We start from the raw sequence: 22,513 nt of genomic DNA, 5'->3' as shown, positions 1-22,513 counted from the left end.
TTGCCAAGATGGCGGCCGAGTGGCAGGACTTGCCTAAAAGGACTTTGATGTAATGTAACTAATAGTAACGTAGCTCTGGGTCTTGTGTAGACCTACATGCATTGTAAATAGCCGCTGGAACATCGGATATCTTTTTTTTTCTCTGCAAACTGAAACTAAAAGTCAAGTTTTGACTGTGTAACAAACGTGTTGTTTTAAGGCTGCAGCATCTATAAACAGAAAGGAGGAAAGGTGTGTGGAAAGGTAGCAGGGTGTGGTGCACATCCTGGAGCTATAGGGTTTTTCCCATACAGGGGAAAAATGTAACCAGTGGGCATCGCAGACACTAATCGTGTGGCCTGGCTCTGAAAGATGTTTCCTCTCCAGCGGATGCAGGGCAAAATGGAAGTGGGCACCACCTTCAGCAGCTCAACCTATATTAAAAAGGTAGAGTCAGTCTGTGGCTGCTGGAGGCTGGGAGAGAATACAGAGAGGGCTTGTTGACTGAAGCCCAAGGCAAAATAAACTGCTATTGTTATCAGACTTGGCAAACAGAACCACAGATGACGTTTTACAGTGTTTCCTCTCAGACTGCAAAACTCATTTATGTGTAAAATTAGTGGAAATCAACTTTTTTCCCAACTTTGGTGCTTCACATCTCTATAAACTAAACTACTTTACACTTGTCACCTGTAATAAAACTATGATGCAAACAATGTTCAATCCCTCTGTACACATGATAATCAGATAAAGGGTGTGGTTCATATCAGCTGTGAGTTTGTTTGGTCTATGACCGCCTGATAAGGATGCAGATTCGGTCATGTGTAATGCTACAGTGGCAGTTTGTCAGTGAACTGTGTGTGAACACTGAGAGTACACGATGCATTTGAATGCACAAACATCCCTCTAACATATATAATCTTCTTCTTCTTTTTCTTCTCTTCTTTTTTCAAAGAATATGGTTTGTTTTGTATTCTATATTTTTGTTATTGTCAACAAATTCCACAGAAAGACTAAAACCAACAATGTGTTAGTTGTCTCTGATTCTTTCTGACTCCTCGGTCCTGTCGGTGACACTGAGCTCCTAGCCAAGCCTGGTTCCAGACCTTTGAGTCGCTGCCTACATCTATGATGATTTCAGTGATTCAAATACTGTAGGTCTGGTGTTGTGCTCATTGGTGGCTGTTTGCACCATTTGGAAGACACAACAGAGCCAACCAGAGGTTTGCAGGCAGGAATAAGAAGGAGGATGTTATGTTCCAGTGCCAGCACCAGAAAACTGACAAAAGACGGGGCCAGGAAAATGGCAGCAATCATGAAAGAGATCAATGCAGCTAGACACACTGTTGTGAACTTACATGTGACTTGCTGCTGATTGGTTAGAACAAAATAATAAACCTTTCCAAACAGAAGTCGGGTAACATGAAAACACGATGTGGTGAAACAAAATGACAATTCAGTGTGATACTCTAAGCCTATTGGTTCCTAATGAAGAGGTAAAACTTAAAGACTATGGGGACTATTAGTTGCAGATGAATCCACATGTGGTGCTCTAAAGAGTATTTGGGGCAGCAGGACGGTGTATGTGGGACTGAGTCAGAATAAACTACAGTGTGTGTGTTCATAGTGATGAAGGAACATGTGACCCAGTGAAACAGCGAGGCTCACTGATGGTTTTAATAGTGTCAGAGGGAGAAGAGCCATCAGGCTGTGATGATACACACAATACTTGTTAGTAGATAAACACATTGTAGGTTTTAGTATTTTAAATAGGATTTGTTGACAAGAACAAAATATAGAATAAGGGCAGTTTTATCATCTGAGGCAATAAAACAACCCAGGAATACAACTGATGTTATTACTTTTAAGGCCTTTAAACTTTCTATTTCATTATTATTATTATTATTATTATTATTATTATTATTATTATCTCCTCTGAGAGAGTAAGATATTTTGTGTCCTAAATCTTGTTTCAAAATCAATTGACGCTAAGCAACCAAGGCCATCACAATAGCACCAAGTACGTTTTAGACTGCAGCTATAGATAAGAAACAAGCTAATAAGGCAGATAAGATTGAGAAGATGGAAGAAAGTACAAGTATTTTGGTGAATGAACACATACCGCTGCCCAGCCCTGACCCCAAGAAAATCAAGATATAAAAATAATAATAAAAAATATGAAAAGACATGATAAAGAAATCAACAAAGAACACTCATACGAAGCTGTCTAAGCAATACTCGGCAGATTTGACGAACAAGAAAGCACCTCAAAAGCTTTGAACTCCGAACAGATAGATGGTGGATAAACTCAGAGTGGTTGACACGGTTAATCTCCTGGGATGGAAAAATGATGCATCAAATAACAAAATGCAGAAGCCCATCATCATGCAGGTTGTAGAACGGACGGCCAGGAATGATATCTGGAAATCCAAAGATGCAAGAGTTTGCAAAGAACTGAATATCCATTTCAGGGAAGACTGTGCAAAGTTGTGTCCAAAAGTTCAAGAAGCAAGACGCAATGGTAAAAGCCTTCCTGAGAGAGGGGCATGCAATGATTGATGGACAGCTATTTGAGCCCTGGCAAATTAGATTCTTCTACAGGAGACTCATTCAGGAATAGCAGATGAAAGATTTTGGAAACAACAATGGGAAGATGACATTTTTTCTCTCATGGAACTTCTCACTCAGCAGGAGTAATGGTGCTGATAAATATAGTTCTAGGGAAGGCAACTGAAAATAAAAGTGACACAGATTGACATGGGCTCATGGAGGTAGTAGAGATATATGATCAAGCTTTATACATAATTTCTATCTTCTCCAGGGCATCAGGCTTAAATATAAATCCAAACAAACGTGAAACACTGTACCATTGCACAGATACACATGTTATCCATTCCCATTGAACACCATCAGCTCTGCGCAGCGCCGCATGAAGTCAAAAGCACCTATTTTCCCACAATCTCACGTCACATGGCACCACCTTGTGGAACAACAGAACAATCACAATTAATAGGAGTTTTCTCTGCCCAAAGGTTTTTCCACATAGGCATGTGGAGAGGCAGGGAGTCACAGAACAGAACCACACCGTCAAACGTATTGCAAGCAAATAAAGTATTTGATGAAGTTGTCCTGACTGAAATAACACAAGCTTTGTATTTCTCTCTGTGTACGATGTGTACAGCATGTGTGACGTCGAGCAACAGCTTAACAGTAAAATGTGTGCACTTAACAAATATTTAAAGCTACCATTTCACTACCGTATTAACCCAAACATTAGTCGACTCTGATTATAAGAGGATGCCTCTTTTCCAACCCCTGTTTTTGAAAAGGCTTCTTTGGAAAGAATGTACAAATCGCTTTCACACTAGTCCAGATTTTCTACCTGGTTGTGCAGTAAAGACATCAGGATACTCTTGAGACTTGACTATACTTGTGACTATATTTCCTCAGTAGTGGCAAAACTCATTACCCGCAGTTAAATTAGGCTAACTAAACAATGACTAACAATTCTAACTAACTACAAACAGACCCATAATGCAACTCTCTTTGTAGGAGCTGAAATAGGCTACAGCGCAAAACAAATGGGTGGACCTAGATATAGAGATAAGAAGAGACACTGAGGAAATTGGACTTGGAAATCCAGAAACAACAAAAAGAGAAGTGATCATTTCATTGCACGCTGTAAGCATGACTGTAACACAATGTATTAATCGCTGTTATTTTTATCTCTCCCAAGCTCCCAGCAGAAAAATGATCCAAGCTAAAGAAAAGGTCAAACAACATTGTGGTGTCTCCACCCTGTTTTTTCAGGAATGTACAGGATACTTCAGTGAACCACTGTGAACCATTTACAGTGAAAATGTCTATATTTATGAAAGTGCTACCAATGCCAAATAAAATACATACAAATGGACGAGTAACACACAATCTTTTATTATTAAATACGGATATGTAAAAACAAACCACATAGGTTTCTGATCAGAGTTACTGCTGACTGAACAGATAAAGCACCACCATGTTAGCCTGGTCTGGAGCAGGATAGCTGAACAGAATTAATCTCCATAGTAACTTGTGCCACTGCTTTCATGAAACCGATTGCTAAATTAGGCCAGAATAACTGGAAAATCCTGGCTTAATCCACTTTCTAGAGGTCAGCATAATAAATACAAACATAAACAGACTAAGACAACTAGCATTCACCACAAAAGACTATAAACAAAATCCAGTGCATGCAAAAACAGTTGTGATTTTCTTTGAAATGAACAGAAAAATATTTATTTAATAATTGTTGTAATAGCATTTATGGATTTTACTACTTTAGGCAACCTGAGTGGTGAGATAAGCACTCACAAAGACAGAAATCATTTGAATGAATCATTTTTTTGTAAATGTCATCACCTTTAAAGCAGCAACAATCAATAGTTTAATAATAATGTATCAAATGATAATGTGAAAAGAAAGTGAATGGGGTCACTTGTAGTGATACACCTGTACCTGATGTTGTTACAAACACTCAGTTGGTCAGCACAATAAATCTTGCCTCTTTAATAGACAGAGTTAGTTTTGCAGGTTAGCCAGAAACTCCTCTATCTCTCTACACATTCGATTTCTGTTTCTTTCTTTAATCCTCTCCAGAATTCTGATGCTGTTCTCGCGATTGTGTGATTTTACCGGTATCTCTGCTGCCTTCATGTGATATTCTATTGACTTGTGGATCTCCTTTCGATTGAAATGCACATGTTTTGCGTAGTAGTTGTAAAGCATCTGTTTCTCTGCAGGATCCAGATCACTTTCTAGCAGTTCATTGAATATCTGGTCAGCTTCATCTTGCTGATTGGACTTTGCATATATGTTTGCAAGATCTATTTTCATTTTCAGTGAAGAATGGGGGTAAAGAGAAATCACATCCGTACAGAGACTGATTGCTCTCTCGATCATGCTGCCTTCCAGGGGATTGTCCTGGAAGGAAAAGATCCTCCACTTGTAGCAGATTGCAGCACAACTCTTCAGATAACGTTCACCGGGATGTCTTTCCAGAACCTCTTCTGCCAAATCAATAGCCTCATGAGCAGATAAATAGATTCTGTACAGTCTTAGTAATGGTTTTATACCGCTGTAGCTGCTGATGGGCTTTCTTAAAATCTTTCTGGCTAACTCACGTGCTTTATCTTCAATGTTTTCCCCTTTTCTAGCACATGCCTCAAGGTAAACAGCAGCAAGGTACAAGTTCTCTGGATCGTGTTCCTTGGCAATTTTCATTTTCTTTAAGATGTCAGCCTTCAGCTCTTTGTTGCCGTGATTAAAGTCACTGACTAACGCTAACACATGGCTGGTGTGCCACTCCACGATGTCCGGCTGCATCCTGATTGCTCTCTGGAAGTAATCTGCAGCCAGAAGCTTTTTGTCTGTGCCAAACTTCATCAGGGTCCAGGCTTTCTCAGCGTAGATCTCCGGATGGAGCTCGTCCTGGGATGGAGATGGATATTCATTCATCAGGGCGTCGACCTTTGTCAAGTAAGTCTGACACTCTGCTTGTTTTCCCAGGTGGTGGTGCAGCCAAGCCATGTTTCCAGAGTTCACCACTAACCAGGGACCCTCATCTGAGACGGTGTTTCTCATCTGGCGGAAGGCCTCTGCAGCCATGCTGAAGTAACGCAAGGCGTCATCGGTGAACCCCAGCTGGCAGTGGACGTACCCCTGCAGGTTGTAAATGTGACCCAGCCAGCTGTACCCCTCCTCGGTGCCGATGTCCTCCAGCTCATCTCTGAGTCTGAAAAGTTTGGCCCTGCTGGGGCCCAGATCCCAGGTGAAGTGGCACTCCAGGGCCTCCAGTTTGTCCTCCAGTGTTGACTGACTCTGAAGAGCACTGATGGAGGTTTTAAAGGTCAATTATTAAATTACATGAGCAGTTAAATAATTTTCTCTGTGGTGTTCTGTGTTTGTACAATCACTGTTCATCTCATGTGAAGGAAGGAAGGAAGGAAGGCAGGAAGGCAGGAAGGCAGGAAGGCAGGAAGGAAGGAAGGAAGGAAGGAAGGAAGGAAGGCAGGAAGGAAGGAAGGCAGGAAGGCAGGAAGGCAGGAAGGCAGGAAGGAAGGAAGGAAGGAAGAAAATAGTTGGAACAACTTTCAAAACTTACAGTGGTTTAAAAAAGTGTTTGCACTCTTTCTGATGTCTTATTTTTGTCACACTGAAATGTTTCAGATCAAACAAATTGAAATATAAGACAAAGACTACTGAAGTAAACACAATATGCAGTTTTTAAACGAAGTTTTTTATTATTAAGGGGAAAAAATCCAAACCTAAATAGCCCTGTGTGAAAATAGCGCCCCCCCCTAAAACATTACTCATCTGTGATTTATCACATCTTTGGAAAGCTGTGGTTACTGCCACACCTATTATCAAGAAATCACTTCAATAGGACCTGCCTGACAAAGTGAAGTAGACCAAAAGATCTTCAAAAGCTAGACATCATGCTGCAATCCAAAGAAATTCAGGAACAAATGTGAAACAGAGTAATTGAGATTTATCAGTCTGGAAAAGGTTATAAAGTAATTTCTAAAGCTTTGGGACTCCAGCAAACCAAAGTGAGAGCCATTATCTACAAATGGCGAAGACATGTAACAGTGGTGAACCTTCCCAGGAGTGGCCGGCTGTCCAAAATTTCCCCAAGAGAGCAGCGAAGACGTCACAAACAAACCTCATCCAAAGAACTGCAGGCTTCACTTAAGGTCAGTGTTCATGACTCCACCATGAGAAAGAGACTGGGCAAAAATGGCCTGCATGCAGAGTTTGAAAACCACTGCTGAGCAAATATACAAATATAGGCTTGACTCAATTTTGCCAGAAAATTTCTTGATGATCCCCAAGACTTTTGGGAAAGTTAAACTTTTTGGAAGGTGTGTGTCCCATTACATCTGGTGTAAAAGTAACTCTGCTGTCTACAAAAAAATCCTGAAGGAGAATGTCCGGCCATCTGTTTGCACTTGAGTTCTGCAGCAGGACAATAATCCAAAACACACCAGCAAGTCCACCTCTGAATGGCTTAAGAAATACAAAACAAGGAGCGGCCAAGTCAAAGTCCTGACCTGAATCCGACTGAGATGTTGTGGCATGTCCTTAAAAAAGCGGTAAAGGCTCAAACCCTCCAATGCGGCTGAATTACAACAATTCTGCAAAGATGAGTGGGCCAAAATTCCTCCACAGCGCTTTAAAAGACTCATTGGCAGTTATCACAAACGCTTGATTGCAGTTGTTGCTGCTAAGGGCGCCCCAACCAGGTTTTAGGTTTAGGGGGCAATTACTTTTTCACAAAGGGCCATTTAGGTTTGGATTTTTCCCCTTAATAATAAAAACCTTAATTTAAAAACTGCATTTTGTGTGTACTTGTGTTATCTTTGTCTAACATTTTCAATTTGTTTGATCTGAAACATTTCAGTGTGACAAACATGCAAAAAAAATAAGTCATCAGAAAGAGGGCAAACACTTTTTCAAACCACTGTAAGTTTTGAAAGTTGTTCCAACTGTTTCCCTTCCTTCCTTCTGCAGGAAATGCAGGAAATTAAGAACAGAAGAAATAAGAAAAAGAACAATTGAGATAAGAAATGAACACAAAAGGAAGGAAGAAAGAGGCAAGTGAAGGCATCCAATCCATAATGTCTCATCTGTAACGTTGTTAATCTAGTAAAAATATGACAAACTGAAGCAGATACTGAGTACTGAAGCTTTGGCAATATTGTTCAATTGAAATTGATACTCACCTCATCATCCAGCTGTAACTTGTAGTTTTCTAAACACTCGTCTCTGGTTCCTGCACTTTATGTACGCTGCTGCTTTGGGTGCGGCTCCATAAAATCAGTAATGTTCAACCTCTACACAGTGTTGTAAATGTTGTAATGTCGAGCACTGGATTTGGACTCAGTGGACTTTCTTTTCATAGATATAGAAACCTACAGCCATATGTCTGTCATACTGGACGAGCACAACCAGTCATGACTCAACGGATCTGCGTGAAGCTCAGTTTTACAGAAATAGAACCGAAACTTTCTCACCTTCAAGTTTCGTCTTTTAGCAAAGTTGGGACACAGTCACCAGGTGTCAATTAAGTCTCACGTTTTTGCTATAAAGTCCAGATCCAAGATCCAAGTCCTGCACTTTCCTTCCTGCTGGAGCAACATGATTGGCTGTGGTTCAAGGTATATCTGTAGTTAGGAAGTAGAGGGAAAATGAAGAGTTAAATCACTGCAAACTTTGTATTTAGAACAAAATTTCAATCTTTGGGCAACACGATATTTCAGGTAATTCCAAACCCAAAGGCAAAAACTAAAAGGGCTAAGGTCCAGGTAAAGTTGTGAGTCACCCATATACACATATACAATTTTTATTTTATCAAGTCTAAAGTCTTTAGATTTATGACGTGCAGTCTGACTTCATTCCTAGTCATATAACCATAACACACTTCTGTCTTGTGTTGTAGCCTGTAAAAACACTTTTCTGTGTCAAAAGATGATACATTTACAGAGATCAGAGGACAGATGAGATGTGCTGGAAGGACGTAGACGTCAGAAATATGAAGAAGAAGAAAAAGCAACTTATTTAAAACCTCTAAAAGATCAAAGTACACTTTGATCTATATTCTACAAAACAAATCTTATTTAAGTATCTTACACTAACTGATATGAGTGAGAGGATATTAGTTGTTTATTTTAAATAATGTTTAGGGACCACCATTCTCATCTACACTCCAAACAATGACTGCCCCAGTTGGTGGCGGTCATTGTTTGCCAACCGCCAATAAAAAGGGTGGCGAAGATGTTCAGTTGTTGAGGTGCCAGCACATGAGGGAGTGAAAGGCAATGAGGGTTCAGACAAACTAGCCAAAGAGGCATTATGCCAAAAAATAACAGGTCCAAATCCACTAGGAAAAGGAGAAGGAAAAGTAGTAATCCAGAAGAAAGGTATTGAAATGATCAGTGACATTGTGGGTGTGGACCTGGACTCTCTGTCGGCGGTGTCAGAGAGGAGGATGCTGTCCAAGCTACGTGTCATCTTTGACAACGTCTCCCACCCACTCCATGACGTGCTGGTCAAACACAGGAGAACTCTCAGTGCAAGACTCATCCCTCCAAAATGCACCACAGGAAGTCATTCCCGCCTGTGGCCATCAAACTCTTCAACTCCTCCCTCAAAGTGTCTCACACAGAGACACTTTAGTTCCTTAGTTATCAAACTGGACCTTGTAGTGCAATACTTCACATTCTATGAAATAATCTTTATTTATTATTGAATGTGTAATATTCTTTGCTGCAATTCTGCTTCTATTTATTCATGATGTAAAAATTGTATACATCCATAATTTATATATATTTTTTATTTATACTTTTTATATTTATGTATTTCTTTATTTAAGAACTTCTATTATTATGTCTATTCCTTTATGCCTTGATATGCAACGTGCGCAACTACGCAAGATTTCTGTAGCAGTGGCAGTAAAAAGTACTTGTTTACTGTGTAACCATGTTCAGAATTATAGTTTTTCAACTATGATAAGGTTTCTCTTGAGTAATAGTGAAACCTATTGTTTGAAGAGCATGCTGGGCTCACAGGATCAAATAAGAATAGGCCTAATTGATCGTCAAGCTGCTATCAGAAGCTAAAAGGGAACAAAAGAGAGTTGCAGAAGACTGACATTGGAGGATTGTAACAGCTCCTAAATTTCTGTGCAGAAGGCGCACACGGTATGTGCTTATTTTCTTTTGAACTGATTGAATATTTTGTGATTATATTTCATACTGAAAGTGATTGTGTTTGTAATTATTTTGTTTCAGTTTTTCGCGGTGTTTTCTGGTCAAAAGAAGATTATTTGTGAAACGGGACAAATAAATACTGGTCAAGCATCAGTTGGAGCGTGGCTTATCTGTATCAGAAGAGAAGCTTGGGAGCAGTTATAATTTCCTCTTGTTCTGATTCTCAAATATGGCAGAACGATGGCACACACTCTTGTACAGTAGGTGGCGGTATGCACCAAAAAGTTTGTTTGCAATCCGCCATTAATGAAGAGATGAAGAAATGTGTGCATGAATATGTAGTGACTCTGTGTCAGCTCTTATAAGCATGAAGACATGCACAACTAGAAGTCACCTGGACTTGCTTTATGAAGTCTTATTTATGAAATCAAGAATAGCTAGGCAGGGGAAAAATGTCATATTCCTGTGGGTCCCTGCACACTTGGGAATTCAGGGAAATGAGAAAGCAGGTGGCAAAAGCAGTTAAAAAAGGAGATGTTGAAGTCAACATTAAATTATCAAAATCAGAGGGGAAAGGCATAGTGTGGAGAAGTGTAAAGCAACAATGGCAACAGAGCTGGGATAACGCAATAAAAGGGAGACATTTACACGAAATCCACAGCAAAGTAGGGGAGCAAAGAGGAAAGAGCAGGTGATAATAAGTAGGCTGAGAATTGGGCATAGCAATCATAACAGCACACTTTTAATTACAGGAAAACACCCTACAGCAATGTGTGAACAATGTCAGGAGGCTGAAACAGAAGAACATATTCTTATAACATGCAGGAAACTTACTCAGGAAAGACAAGAAATGATAACACAGTTTAAAAAAATATTTAAGTTTATTGGAGTATGGAGAAAGTGTGGAGGGCAGGAAATGGATATTTGGTTTAATGAGGGCGACCGGATTAGATATAGGCAGATTTAGTATGAATGGAAGCAAAGGGTAAATAAAACCTGAAGGTGGCAGTAATGCAACTCAATGGATGCCAGCTGCCGTAAAAACCCAAAGAAGAAGAAGCTGCTGCTGGATGACGTCGTTTGCTCTGCGACAGAAACACCGTGTAGCATGTATGTAGCAGCAAGCACAAGCTGCTTTGCTGGATTTACCTGCAGTCTGCGAGATTAAAACGATAATGCGAGGTTTACTGACGACTCTGTGAGTAGTAACGTTAAGGTGTCAGCAGAACAGAGACGGCTGCAGTGTGTCGGTGAGCTAGAAGTAACTAGCCGTCGTTAGCCTGACCGTGTGATGAGCTAACTTAATTTTCTGACCGGTGTCGTGATTTATTTGGCTTTTCTCAGACGACGATGTGAGAGCCAGCCGCGTCTCGGCGGTATCGTGGAGAGCTGTGCATGTCCCGACTGCAGGAGGTGGAGGAGGGCAGCAGCTGTCGGTGTCCGGGATGGAGACCTGGACCCCCAATCCCCGAGCCAAGCCGTTCATCCCCCGCCAACAAAGAAGCTTGTACCTCACCTGGAAATACAAACTAACCAACAAGAGGGCGATTCGTCGGTTCTGCCAGGTACAGAAAACCAAACCAGGGTCTCTGAAGATGGAGCTCAACTCTGGTGTTGGTTTGTTTTGCTGCACAAACACAGGAAAAATTCAGGAGTATCAAATCGTGTTTAAAGGCTGATTTTTTTGCTCCTGAGTGAAAGTTATAAACAGTGGATCACTTCACAAATCTGAAGTAAGAGCATTCAAAACAATTATGATATGTCAAATTAGGTCAAAGCTTTTTTTCAGTCCTTTTTTCTCAACAAAATAGCAACGAGAACGTAATTAAAAAAAAATCCTAATTCACGGATGATTCAAGTGAATAACATCAAGCATTTATTGAATGTTTATTGAACATTTGATATATTGTTATCGGAAAAAAATCATATTGTTATAGGTTTTTTTTGTCAAGCCCTAGGTAGACACCACAACAAATGTGGTATCATCAAGATTTTAATAGTTTTTTTTTATAGTGAAAATGAAAATTGTGACACAGAAGTGATTCGCCCTAATCATGAATGTCGTAAAATCTGTCAAAACAATCACTGTATGATTTAAATCGTGCAGCCCTGGATGATAGTTATACTTCTTTCCCATTTGGTTTTGGATGTATTAAACCATTTTAGCTCAACTGTCCAAAATGGAAACTCTACTTATATTAAATATTGTTTTATGTTCTCAAAGTAAAAGTTAAAAGAAACATTGCTGCTTCCAACCTCCGTTAATACTTTCTTTTTATCAGCTCCTATTCAGTTATGTTTTTGCCGAGGGTTTAATTATTGTAATCTGACTTCTTAAACAGCTACACATTAGTGATCTGATCTTGCCATACCATTGATACTTTGGTAGTTGTTCTCTTTAACATCTCTTCTATTTGGCCATTTTTGATTTTGTTGATGAGCAAGATGTTTGTTGCGGTAAAGAGATGAATGCTTTCTCATTCTGTGATGGGAGAATACAGTTAGTAGAGTTGATTGATTGATCACAGAGAAGTATGTGCAGTTTCTAAAGTGAGTTATTGGAGCTCCGTACGGACTCTGCTGGTCGACTACCACCGTGTGCAACATTAACCCGCACGTCCTACTGAACCAAGGAGTAGAAATATTCAGGAAACACTGTATTTTGTTTCTCCTTCCACAGGCCGGTGCTGTGCTGTTTCTACTGATAACTGTCATAGTCAACATTAAACTCATCTTAGACACGAGAAGAGTAGCTAATGAAGATGCAGCAGCTCAAGAATACGGTGAGAAACATGTCCAGTGCTCATTCTGTTACACATTTTTAGACTAGCACAACTGCTGCTTGAGCATTAGGCTAAAATATGATTGTGACATTTTATTGTGGTCACATTTGTTTGATTTAAGTGGTTTTTTTTGTTTGGTCAGACAGGCCAACTTTTTCTCAAAGTACAACCTCCTGAAATAACTAAATATTTGCATGATGCCTTGACAACAGACATGGGTGGTCAGAAATGTATCGGTCTCTCCCCCCCCCCCTCCTCCTTCTTCCTTCAAGATAACCTCTCATAGCTCAATATCTGGTCAATCCATAAGGTTTCACTCCCAAGTTGACCCTTCAGAGTCACACTTCTGTCTAGTTTCAGATTTCGGTTTTGGCACAATTGGCGTTTCCGTAGGACCAGCTGGGAAATTTACTGGCATATTAGCAGTAGGAAAGGTTTGACAATAAAATCGGCCTTTCTGTAACTCTTAAACGTTCCGTTGGTATCTTTGGAAACTTCAGGGTGTCCACTGAGATGCGTTTCCTAGAGGTTCAGTGATCTTGAACGATGATTTGTCTCAGTATGCGAATGTAAAGATGGACCTGTGGGTGGGTCTGGCTGATTTAAAAGAGCTTTAACAAAGTATAAATCTCACATTATCCTGACTTCTCCATGTCTGTTGTTGTGGGCAAAACTTCGAGCATGATAACAGAGATGTGTGTTGCTTTGCAAATTGTTCACACATGTTTTTTTTGTTACTATTTGAGACACGGTTGTGAAAATGTATCGCATCTCAGCAGGCTTTACTGTGGAGTCCCTAATCTTGGTCTTATGCTCGTATAGAGGATGCAATACCCAACATGGAGACACCACGCAGGCCGGCTAATGGACGCAAGGTCCTGGACATTGAGGTGTACTCCAGCCGCTCCAAGGTCTACGTGGCAGTGGACGGCACCACTGTGAGTTCAACTGACTGACTGGTGCCCAGTAAAAATCAGTGATTCTGGTTGGGTCTTATTTTCTTCACTCATTTTTGGCTGTCATTTCAGTCAGTAACAAGTTAATTTCTGACATCTGGGAACATTGGGCTGCTCGGGGGTACGAATGGTCGTCCACTAATGAGAAGGTTGGTGGTTCGATTCCCCGGATTGTGTCTTTGGGCAAGAAACTGAACCTCAAATTGCTCCCGATGGCATATGTGAATGGTTTTATTTCAGTTTCTTGTTGTCTCCCTAGCCTCTGGTCATCAGTGTGTGAATGGGATTTAGTGTAAAGTTTTTTTTGTGAGACGTCGGAAAGACTAGAAAGTACAGAGCATTTACCGTTGCTGAAAAGAAGTCTAATGAGGCAAGAGACACGAGCAGTCAGATGACCAGAGAGGCTTATTTGGAAGAGTCAATGAAGGCAAACCTTAAACCTATTCATATCAGTATGTCTTTTGTAAACATCTCAGTTCACAGACCGACCTCCTACTTCACCTTTGCCATAGATAGATAGATAGATCACATCTATCATAGAAGAAAGATTTAAAGAAAAGAAACATCCAACAAGTGTTGGGTACATCAAGGGTACATCAAAACCTGATAGCAGGTACAATGTGTGTTCGTTTGAACTAAGATTTACTTTTGTCCTGTAGCTGTGTCCACAGTTTTCCTGAGCAGAGAGGGATTAGAGTCTTCATTCTGAGATCTCTCTTTTCGTTTTACTAACAACTAAAGTGGATTACTGCTTGTTTTTAACATTCACTAATGTGTGCGTAGAAATGTTCTTACTTACCCAAAATTACCGTGTGGTTTAGTTAGCGTGTGTTTTACATTTTGCTCGGTCTGAGGCAGGTGACAGAAACGCGGACAGAACTATGAACTAAGTGACATAATCCTCTGTTATGTTAATGGGGTTTAGTTACGAGAGGAATTCAAATCAAATCCTTTAGATGGTGATTGGATCTCTCACCAGTGGGCGAGGCTTTGTGAATACGATGACGTGATATGGCGCTGGGGAGCTGCAGGGGACACACCACCCTCACCTGTTCGACCAGGAGGAGGAGGAGGAGGATATGGGTTAAATGAACAAATTAGACGTTGAACACATTCCTGGAATCCAGCTAGTAAACCTGTGAAAACACACACCTTGCTTTGATAGCTACCCCAGTCAGGAGCGGTCGTATATGATGGGTGGAGTTAGGTTGTCACCCTAAATCACAGTTCATTGTTCATTTATGTATCCACCCCCATGTTTGAGCTAAAAAGAAGGCTAAACACTCACTAGAATTTTCTACGTACTAGAGATGAGATCTTCTCAGTTGGGATGTGATGGGAAATAAAAGGATTCACTCCTTTTAAACATGTAAGTGCTGTATGTAGTCCTGCAGGTAAAATACGTATCTTTTTCGTCTCCTGCAGGTGCTGGAGGATGACATGCGGGAGCAGGGCAGAGGCATCCACGTGATAGTTCTCAACCAGGCAACGGTAAGCATTTAATGTTAACACATGACTTTTCTTTCATTTCAGTTTTGTGGCGCGATGGAAGAAAATTGAAAAAAAATACAGTCCAATAATAATAATAATTTTTAGTTTAATGGGGGTCAAATTAGAAAAGTCAGATAAATCAGTCACTGTCTGTTGTGTGTCTCAGGGTCATGTGATGGCCAAGAGGATTTTTGACACCTACTCTCCCCATGAGGACGAAGCCATGATCCTCTTCCTCAACATGGTGACCAGGGGTCGAGTTCTCATCTTCACCATAAAGGTCAATCACTGCCACTGTTTCAATGATGAATTGGATAAGAGTGATTGTAGTTATATTAATGTGTCAATGAATGATTGGAAAAGCGTGTTTATGTCCTGCAGGACGAGGGTACGTTCCACCTGAAGGATGCTGCGAAGAACCTGCTGAAGAGTCTGGGCAGCCAGGTGTCCCTCAACCTCAGCTGGAGGGACATGTGGACTCTGGTGGTGAAGAAAGGAGGTAGAGGAGCAAACCTTCTCTTTCAAGTAGACGTAACTCCTGTTGAATGGCTTTGTGCTCAGCCATCGCTCACCCTACTGGTGATTTTATTGATACTGATGTTTTGAGATTTTCCTTCCACCCCAATCCAACGGAAGTGAACAGCTTTCTTGATCCACATCAGATTTAAAAGCAAACTGAAGATCATTTTGGAGATACAAAATCGATCAGCGTTTGTTTTAAGCGTCTGTTCAGTTTCATCCAAATTACATCTTCCAGAAAAGCATATCAACGGCAGGCTATTTAGCTGACAACATTTTTATATAATTTTATTTGTGGTTCAAATGTCAATCTTACTCCAGTTGTCCTTCATTGTTTGAGTAAAGCTTAAGTAAAGCATATTTAATTTTATTACATAATTGCTTATTGCATTCAATGATTACTGACCATTGACTTTGCCAGCAGTTTATTAAGGATATTGCAGAACATGGCAGGAAACACTAGTAAGATTATGCTGTCTAGAGAACATCAGCAGATACTGCAGTTCAATAAGCCAAGCACACATATCTGCTTGATATTGGTGATTACTTTACCTCATTTACGGAGGATAGAATTTAATTTAATTATTTAAAAGCGTCCATTAAAACATAAACATTTCCATTTGCTTCGAGCTAATTCACATCCGCAGTCCCTTGGCAGGTCATTGTTAAAAACAACACATTAATCAATGAGCTCAGGCTGAACAGTTCATTGAAATGCCACCAAGATCACAACATGGTCAAATAAGCATCCCAATCACATCGCAGTGTCCACCAAAGTACAGAGTAACACAAAAAATGAAACAAGATTTAAAATAAAAAGTACTCAACAATGGCACATCACAAAAGTTTGTCAACTAAAGGCAGGTCATAAAATATCTGAGTCAGTGATTATGAATTACAAATGATTGTTGCTGTGTTTTAAAGTTGTAAAATCCTTCTCTTAGTGCATTTTTGGCCTCTGATTTGATGATTCAGTAACTCAAACTAAAATGACTGGATTAGTCGTGTTTCCGTCAACTTTTTTTCATGCGTATTTTGAAGTGTCTCATTAGAAAACGTTGACAGAAACGGCAAAATTAGAGGGGAGAAAAAAAACCCCTTAATTTCACAAAAAAGGTTTTACGCTCGCTTGAGGTGGTTTTTGCCTTTGTCAAAAAAGAGTATAGATGGGAGATGGAAACACTTTTGCTGAATAAGTTAACGTAGCGAACTTGTAACTCATGACTGATCAGCTGTTTCTGCTGTCTTGCCCGCTCGAGTTGGTAACGCTCATTTTGTGCTAAGAAAAGAGGTCAGGTAGACAAAGAACATTGTAGCATTTAAAAGCATTGTTTAGAGGTGCATGCAAAACTCTGCATAACACCGGATATTCCCATGACGTGCGGAGACATGGCTGGTTGCAAATTGCCCGCTTGAAACGCATTTCTGAGGACCTCTCTCCATTTTTCTAAGATCAGTGGCCCTCAGGTTCATGCGACTAGTTTGGTTTCTGGTTTGGAAGCAATACGTTTTGTTTATTACAGTCATGTGTAACGTCAACTACTGACGTAACCACGCTTGCAATAGCCTGGTTTATTTGCTCCAAACAGCTGATGGAAACGCACATATTTAGCAATATCTATATTTTTTTCCTTTTTTGCGACATTTCAAAAGTACGCTTTAAATTTGCAGGACAATTAGATGGAAACATGGCTATTGTCTGTATTGCTTTATGAGATCGTGTGTGTGTGTGTGTGTGTGTGTGTGTTTGGGGTTCCAGGTCAGTTGTACGGAGAAAAGCACTCAAAGTCTCCAGCTCTGTCCACCTGGGGAGACCCGGTACTGCTGAAGACTGAGGTGCAGCTCACTGCCTCTGAAGGTAGGAAACAGAATCTCATATGCTCAATTGTAAAATATGTCTAACTGATCATGTTGCGATGCCCCTTTATGGCCAACATTCTGAGCTGCACCTTCCCACCTGCCTGTACTCACTCAGTAACGAACTGAATGTGATCGTCCATCCTGCAGAGGCAGAGTGTCACTGGGCAGACACCGAGCTGAACAGGAGGAGGAAGATCTTCTGCAGCAAAGTGGAAGGATACGGCAGCATCTGCAGCTGCAAAGACCCGGCGCCCATAGAGTTCAACCCTGACCCTGTAAGACTTGGGTTTTTTTGGACTGTTTGTTTTATTGAGCTGCACATAATAGAGGACAGAAGTGCCTATAGTAAGTAGGGAGCTAAGCTACACTCATTTTACATTTTAAATTTTAGAGTCTTAATATGAAATTTTTAACATCATGTGACATTAAAACCATCTTGGTAAGGGCCTCGGTATGGTATTTTATAGCTACACAGTAAACATAGTTGAAAATCTAATAAAGGAATTTTTTTTTTTTTAATGGAAGAGAATTGGTGGTCGATGCTTTTGCACAGAGCAAGGTCTGTCCACCTCACTTACATTGGAAACTTATGTAAATGAATGACTATAGCCAGCTAGCTGAACTGTGTCCGCCTCAATATGATTGTTTTAGTCAAACGAGGGCTCCCAGTATGTTTTAGAATTGAGTTTAAAATTCTATTGATCACTTTTAAAGCTCTTCATGGCCTCTCGCCTTGTTATATTTCTGACCTTTTAGTCCCATACACACCAGCACGTACCTTGAGATCCTCGGGCAGAGGTCTGCTGTCTGTTCCAGAGTCTCGACTGAAAACTAAAGGGGACAGAGCGTTTGCTGTCAGGGCCCCGAGGCTCTGGAACAGCCTGCCCGAGGAAATCAGGTCGGCTGAGTCAGTGAACTCTTTTAAGTCCCTTCTTAAAACATACTTTTATAGGAGAGCCTTTCCCGATCTTATTTGACTTCATTTTATCCCTTTTATTTTAGTGTATTTTACTAATTTTATATTTATCTTAAACGTGTATTTTAGTCTTTTCAATGTTTTCATGCTTTTATCTTGTATTGTTTTTGCATTATTGTCTCTTGGGTATTATTGTCTTTACACTTGTTAAAGCACTTTGTAACTTGTTTTTGAAAAGTGCTCTACAAATAAAGATTATTATTATTATTATTATTATCAGATAAAATAAAATAAGGACCGACCAAAGAGGTTTACAGATAAAAATAGAAAAATTGTTAAAAATAAAATAATATTGTAGCATTCAGTCAACTGTAAGTTAGATTTGTTTATGCATTTATGCAAATTCCTTCTCCTTATTGATTAATCTATTATTTTTCAATCATGTGATTATACAGGAAGGTTACTTGCTTTGTCTGACCAAAACCCAATAGATATTCCATTTAAAATAATATAAAAGAGAAAAGCAACATTGGGGAGCTGGAACCAGACAATGTTTGGCATTTTGATTGATAAGTGAATTTTTAAATCATTAAGTGATTATCATGAAAAATAAATAAAAACACGGTTTTGGTGGAGTAAAGGTTAACGTCAGCTATCTTAGCTAAGCAATCTAACGTTATGTTACCAAGGTTAGTCAGTATGCTAATTAAGCACACTATGGTAGCATTCGCAAAGTTAACTTAGCTAACTTAACTATAACTTGGCACTGAACCTGATTATGAGCTAATTGTCCTTAAAATAATGTAACTTAATTGTGTGTTTTTTTCTTGTTTGCTAACTTAGTTTAGTTAACTGTTAGCTAACTAGCTGACATTATCTAAACAAGACTTAAGTTACATTTGGCAAGAAATGTAAGAACTGGTGTTAGCCCGCATTTAAAGTCACTGGCAGAAAATTCAATAATACTGCAAAAACATAAGACAAATTGCTTCTGGCTGCAATAATGTATCATACATATCGAATATATGTATTTTAGGTGTGGAGTATCACCTACAACAACTGGCTGACTTTTGCCCTACTGGTGTGGTCTTGTATAATTTGGATGATGCGAGATCGACGCCGCTACGCCATGATGTCCGCCCCCTTCCTGGCCATCTATGGCACCGTCCTGGTGGTGCTGGGCTTCCTAAGCGGGCTGCGCCTGAGCCGGGCCGAGCTGTACCCTGGCCTCCCCCCGGCTGTGATAGCGGACTTCGACCTCAATAGCTATCACCCTGCGCCCTGTGTCCACCTGGGAGCAAAGGTGAGGTGGGGATTCGGGGTAAAAGGACAGCAAGTGACATGAAAAGACATTTTGTTGACCTAGGATGTTGAGTGTGAACTAAAAGTGTAAAAGTGTCCCTAAAACTTAGTTTCACAACACATCTCTCTTATCACATTAAATAAGCAACAAAAGTTTGTTGAAATTGTACAAAGAGTCTTATTATTAAATTATTATTAAATGTTAATAGTTAAACATGGCTAATATGCTTTAACGTGCCTGTGTGGTTGTCCAAACAATTTGAGGGTTAAAAGGATGTGACAATTCAAAATCAACTACTGTACATGCAGCTGATGTGTGTAGCTCAGCTTTGATTTGCTAGTGTTATAATCCGAGCAACTTCAGTATAAAGCCCATTTACTTTCTCATTGCTCATGTTGGCCCAGATAAGAACAGGGACAAAACATAAACACAGAAATCTCTCTCAATGACCAGGATTGCTCAAACTTTATCAGATAATAATGTGATCATGTAGGATCTCATTGCTTATAGTAACGAGCTGATTCAGAAAATAGATTTTCATGGTCTTTAAAGCAGGTACGACAGAAAGCACTACAGTTCCCCTTCGTAGCATTTAGGCTACTGAAATTGACCAGATCTTAACACGGCTGCCAGTCGTTTCAGATAAATTAATTCAGGTTAAACCACTCTCTTGTAAAACTGTGCTTGTATACTACATGTTTTGTACTGATGACACACTGTGTGTGCTGCAGGTCTTCTACAGCTTCACCTTTTGGTTGATGTTTCGTCAGCAGCTAAAGGAGAGACAGGAGGAGCAGAGCTTAAAGGAGGAATCTCTAGATGAAGTCAAAGTCGTGCCACGTAATTTATTTTCAAATTGCTTCTATAAAGATTACAGCTATATACTGTGTTAGACAATAACATTTAGTTTGGAGTAATGGAAGACCTGATTACTCATGAAAACCACCCTGACATGCAGCCAGGCTGACTTCAGTTTGATGAGAAGTTAAAAATGTCTTTCAGCTCTCCCTCTATTCCCTTCTCTTCTTCTCATCCTATTCTCCTTTTGTATTTAATTTTGTATCTGACTTTCCTTGCCCTTCTCCTCTTCATTCTTCTGTTCTCGGCTTCCTCCATATAAGCGGAGGAAAGTCAGTCATCACCTCTGGTAGCGATGCTGATCTCAGGAGTGAAAGGGATGCTGGTGAAATACTGGATCCTCTTCTGCTGCTCCATGTTCTTTGTAATCAGCTTCTCTGGAAAGGTATCTTTTGACAGACTTAAAAGCTAAACTAAGTCCCATTTATGACACGTTTCTAATCAAACTTTCCGAGTGCTGCCACTTCATCACAGAAGTAATGAGGTCTTGATATAAAGTTGGGAAACTACAGTGTAATAGAAATGGCATTATAAGCTGCATACATGAATTATAATGTAGAGGGCTTTATGGCAGACGTGTAATTTGTTTTGATAATCTTTCCCCATAATTTACACCATTTTATCTTCTTCTGCTGCTCCATGTGGAACAGCTGTAGTGACCAAAGTTTCCCACAGTGATAATTAAAAAGATTTAAATGCCAGTCACCATTCCACTTCATACAATATGATAAAAATACACTCTATCATCTACGGTAGATTAGGTAAGCGATAAAGAAATAAAAGGTAATCACAAAAATAAGTACATGAACAAAACATAATAATATCTGCATTCAGTCTCAGGACTCATCATGACCATGTTTCACCTGCTTAGGTGGTCGTCTACAAGATCCTCTACATCGTCCTCTTCCTCTTCTGTGTTGTCCTCTACCAGGTTAGTGTTTTTAGTGATCTGGCTTGTAATAGACAGCCAACATTTAGGCTTGTCTTTTGAAGTAGGACATTAGTTATTTAGCTTCTACAGTGAAGCGGTAACTTATATGACACCCCGCATGTTAGTCCTTGGTATAAAAAATCAACTGTTATGGATACATTTATTCTCTGACTATGTACTTCCTGTAGTACATGAGTGTAGTACTGAGTAGGTGATGGATGGATATTTAATAGAGATTGCATGGGTGGAGATCATAAGTGGAGAGAAAACCTGCTTTAATAGTTGAGACATGGTTGCATAACACACAAAGCCACTATAGTTTCAGGGTCATTTTACACTGTAATGTGTTGACTCCTAAAATATACTCAATGAATCATTAAGTTGTTGTTTGAACATAGAAACATTTAGAGTGGGTCCAGCTCTTACATAAACTATGGAAATGCACACACAAACAGACAATGTACCGTTCATCAAGATTATTTGACAGGTAAAAGTATTGATTGTGACACATAAACACATTTTACAATTTTTGCTGCTGTTTTCCTGTATTTTCTCCCCCATCTTATGTTTCTGCTGACCGTTTAGAAACACAGTAGGCACTTACAGGAAGGTCTAATGGCTGAGGAGGTGACGTAAGACCAGACAACACCATTTGTCTGTTCGGATAACATCAGCAATGCCCTGGTATTTTACATACTGGAGTGTGTGATGAAAAGAATATAAGCAACACTGTTATTACCGATGTTTAGATGTAACTTACCTGCTTGTTTGCTAGATACAGAACAAACAAACAAACAAACTGTGTTTTAGTCTTTTGTCTCATTACTGGAGGTTAAACTCATGAGCCGTGTTCCTGTTGAGTAACCCTGACAGTAGAATAAGTTGGGGAAATTTCTTAAGGCCAGTAATGACGTTAAGATCTGTAGCTGCAAAGGAAAAGTCCTGCATCACTCTGTGTGTTTCCTCTCACCTCAGATCCGTTACGACATGTGGCGTCGGCTCCTGAAGACGTTCTGGGCGGTGGTGGTCGGTTACTCCATGGTGGTGTTGATAGCCATCTACATGTACCAGTTCAGAAGTGTGTCTGGGCTGTTCAGACAGATCATGGGCATGTCGGAAGAAGGGTGGGTTTCTGTTTCATATTGGCCTATTTGTTTATGATTCTGTTTTT

The 22,513-nt window shown here is 39.9% G+C and overlaps 3 protein-coding genes across 5 annotated transcripts in view; 2 read left to right on the top strand and 1 right to left on the bottom strand.

Annotated features, from left to right (window-relative positions):
* The window catches only part of gnas (GNAS complex locus), a 66,666-nt gene extending 47,192 nt beyond the window's left edge, over positions 1-19,474 (bottom strand). For both annotated transcript variants that reach the window (XM_046057688.1, XM_046057689.1), the window contains exon 1: positions 19,305-19,474. The gene's annotated coding sequence lies outside the window, so the exon portion shown is untranslated. The remainder of the gene's footprint in view (positions 1-19,304) is intronic.
* The window catches only part of si:dkey-11f4.7 (piezo-type mechanosensitive ion channel component 2), a 57,967-nt gene that overhangs the window by 13,223 nt on the left and 22,231 nt on the right, over positions 1-22,513 (top strand). The window contains 5 exon segments of the mRNA XM_046055653.1: positions 19,287-19,553; positions 20,285-20,393; positions 20,675-20,796; positions 21,283-21,342; positions 22,318-22,466. Coding sequence (XP_045911609.1) covers positions 19,287-19,553; positions 20,285-20,393; positions 20,675-20,796; positions 21,283-21,342; positions 22,318-22,466 — 707 coding nt within the window.
* On the top strand, positions 10,801-17,718 carry LOC123975883 (protein O-linked-mannose beta-1,2-N-acetylglucosaminyltransferase 1-like). Of its 2 annotated transcripts, none has more exons than XM_046057691.1 (9): positions 10,801-10,975; positions 11,070-11,290; positions 12,406-12,508; positions 13,331-13,446; positions 14,890-14,955; positions 15,122-15,235; positions 15,337-15,454; positions 17,234-17,332; positions 17,482-17,718. In XM_046057691.1, exons 2-9 carry the CDS (start codon positions 11,171-11,173, stop codon positions 17,685-17,687), a joined length of 942 nt encoding a protein of 313 aa, XP_045913647.1. In that variant the 5' UTR covers positions 10,801-10,975; positions 11,070-11,170; the 3' UTR covers positions 17,688-17,718. The 2 variants fall into 2 exon arrangements, with proteins under 2 accessions (XP_045913647.1, XP_045913648.1); XM_046057692.1 differs by having other exon boundaries at positions 10,806-10,923.

Source organism: Micropterus dolomieu, linkage group LG08 (assembly GCF_021292245.1).
Source record: "Micropterus dolomieu isolate WLL.071019.BEF.003 ecotype Adirondacks linkage group LG08, ASM2129224v1, whole genome shotgun sequence".
NCBI classification, from domain to species: Eukaryota; Metazoa; Chordata; class Actinopteri; order Centrarchiformes; family Centrarchidae; genus Micropterus; species Micropterus dolomieu.
The sequence above is the reverse complement of the archived record's forward strand: the minus strand, read 5'-3'. Positions and strand labels throughout refer to the sequence as shown.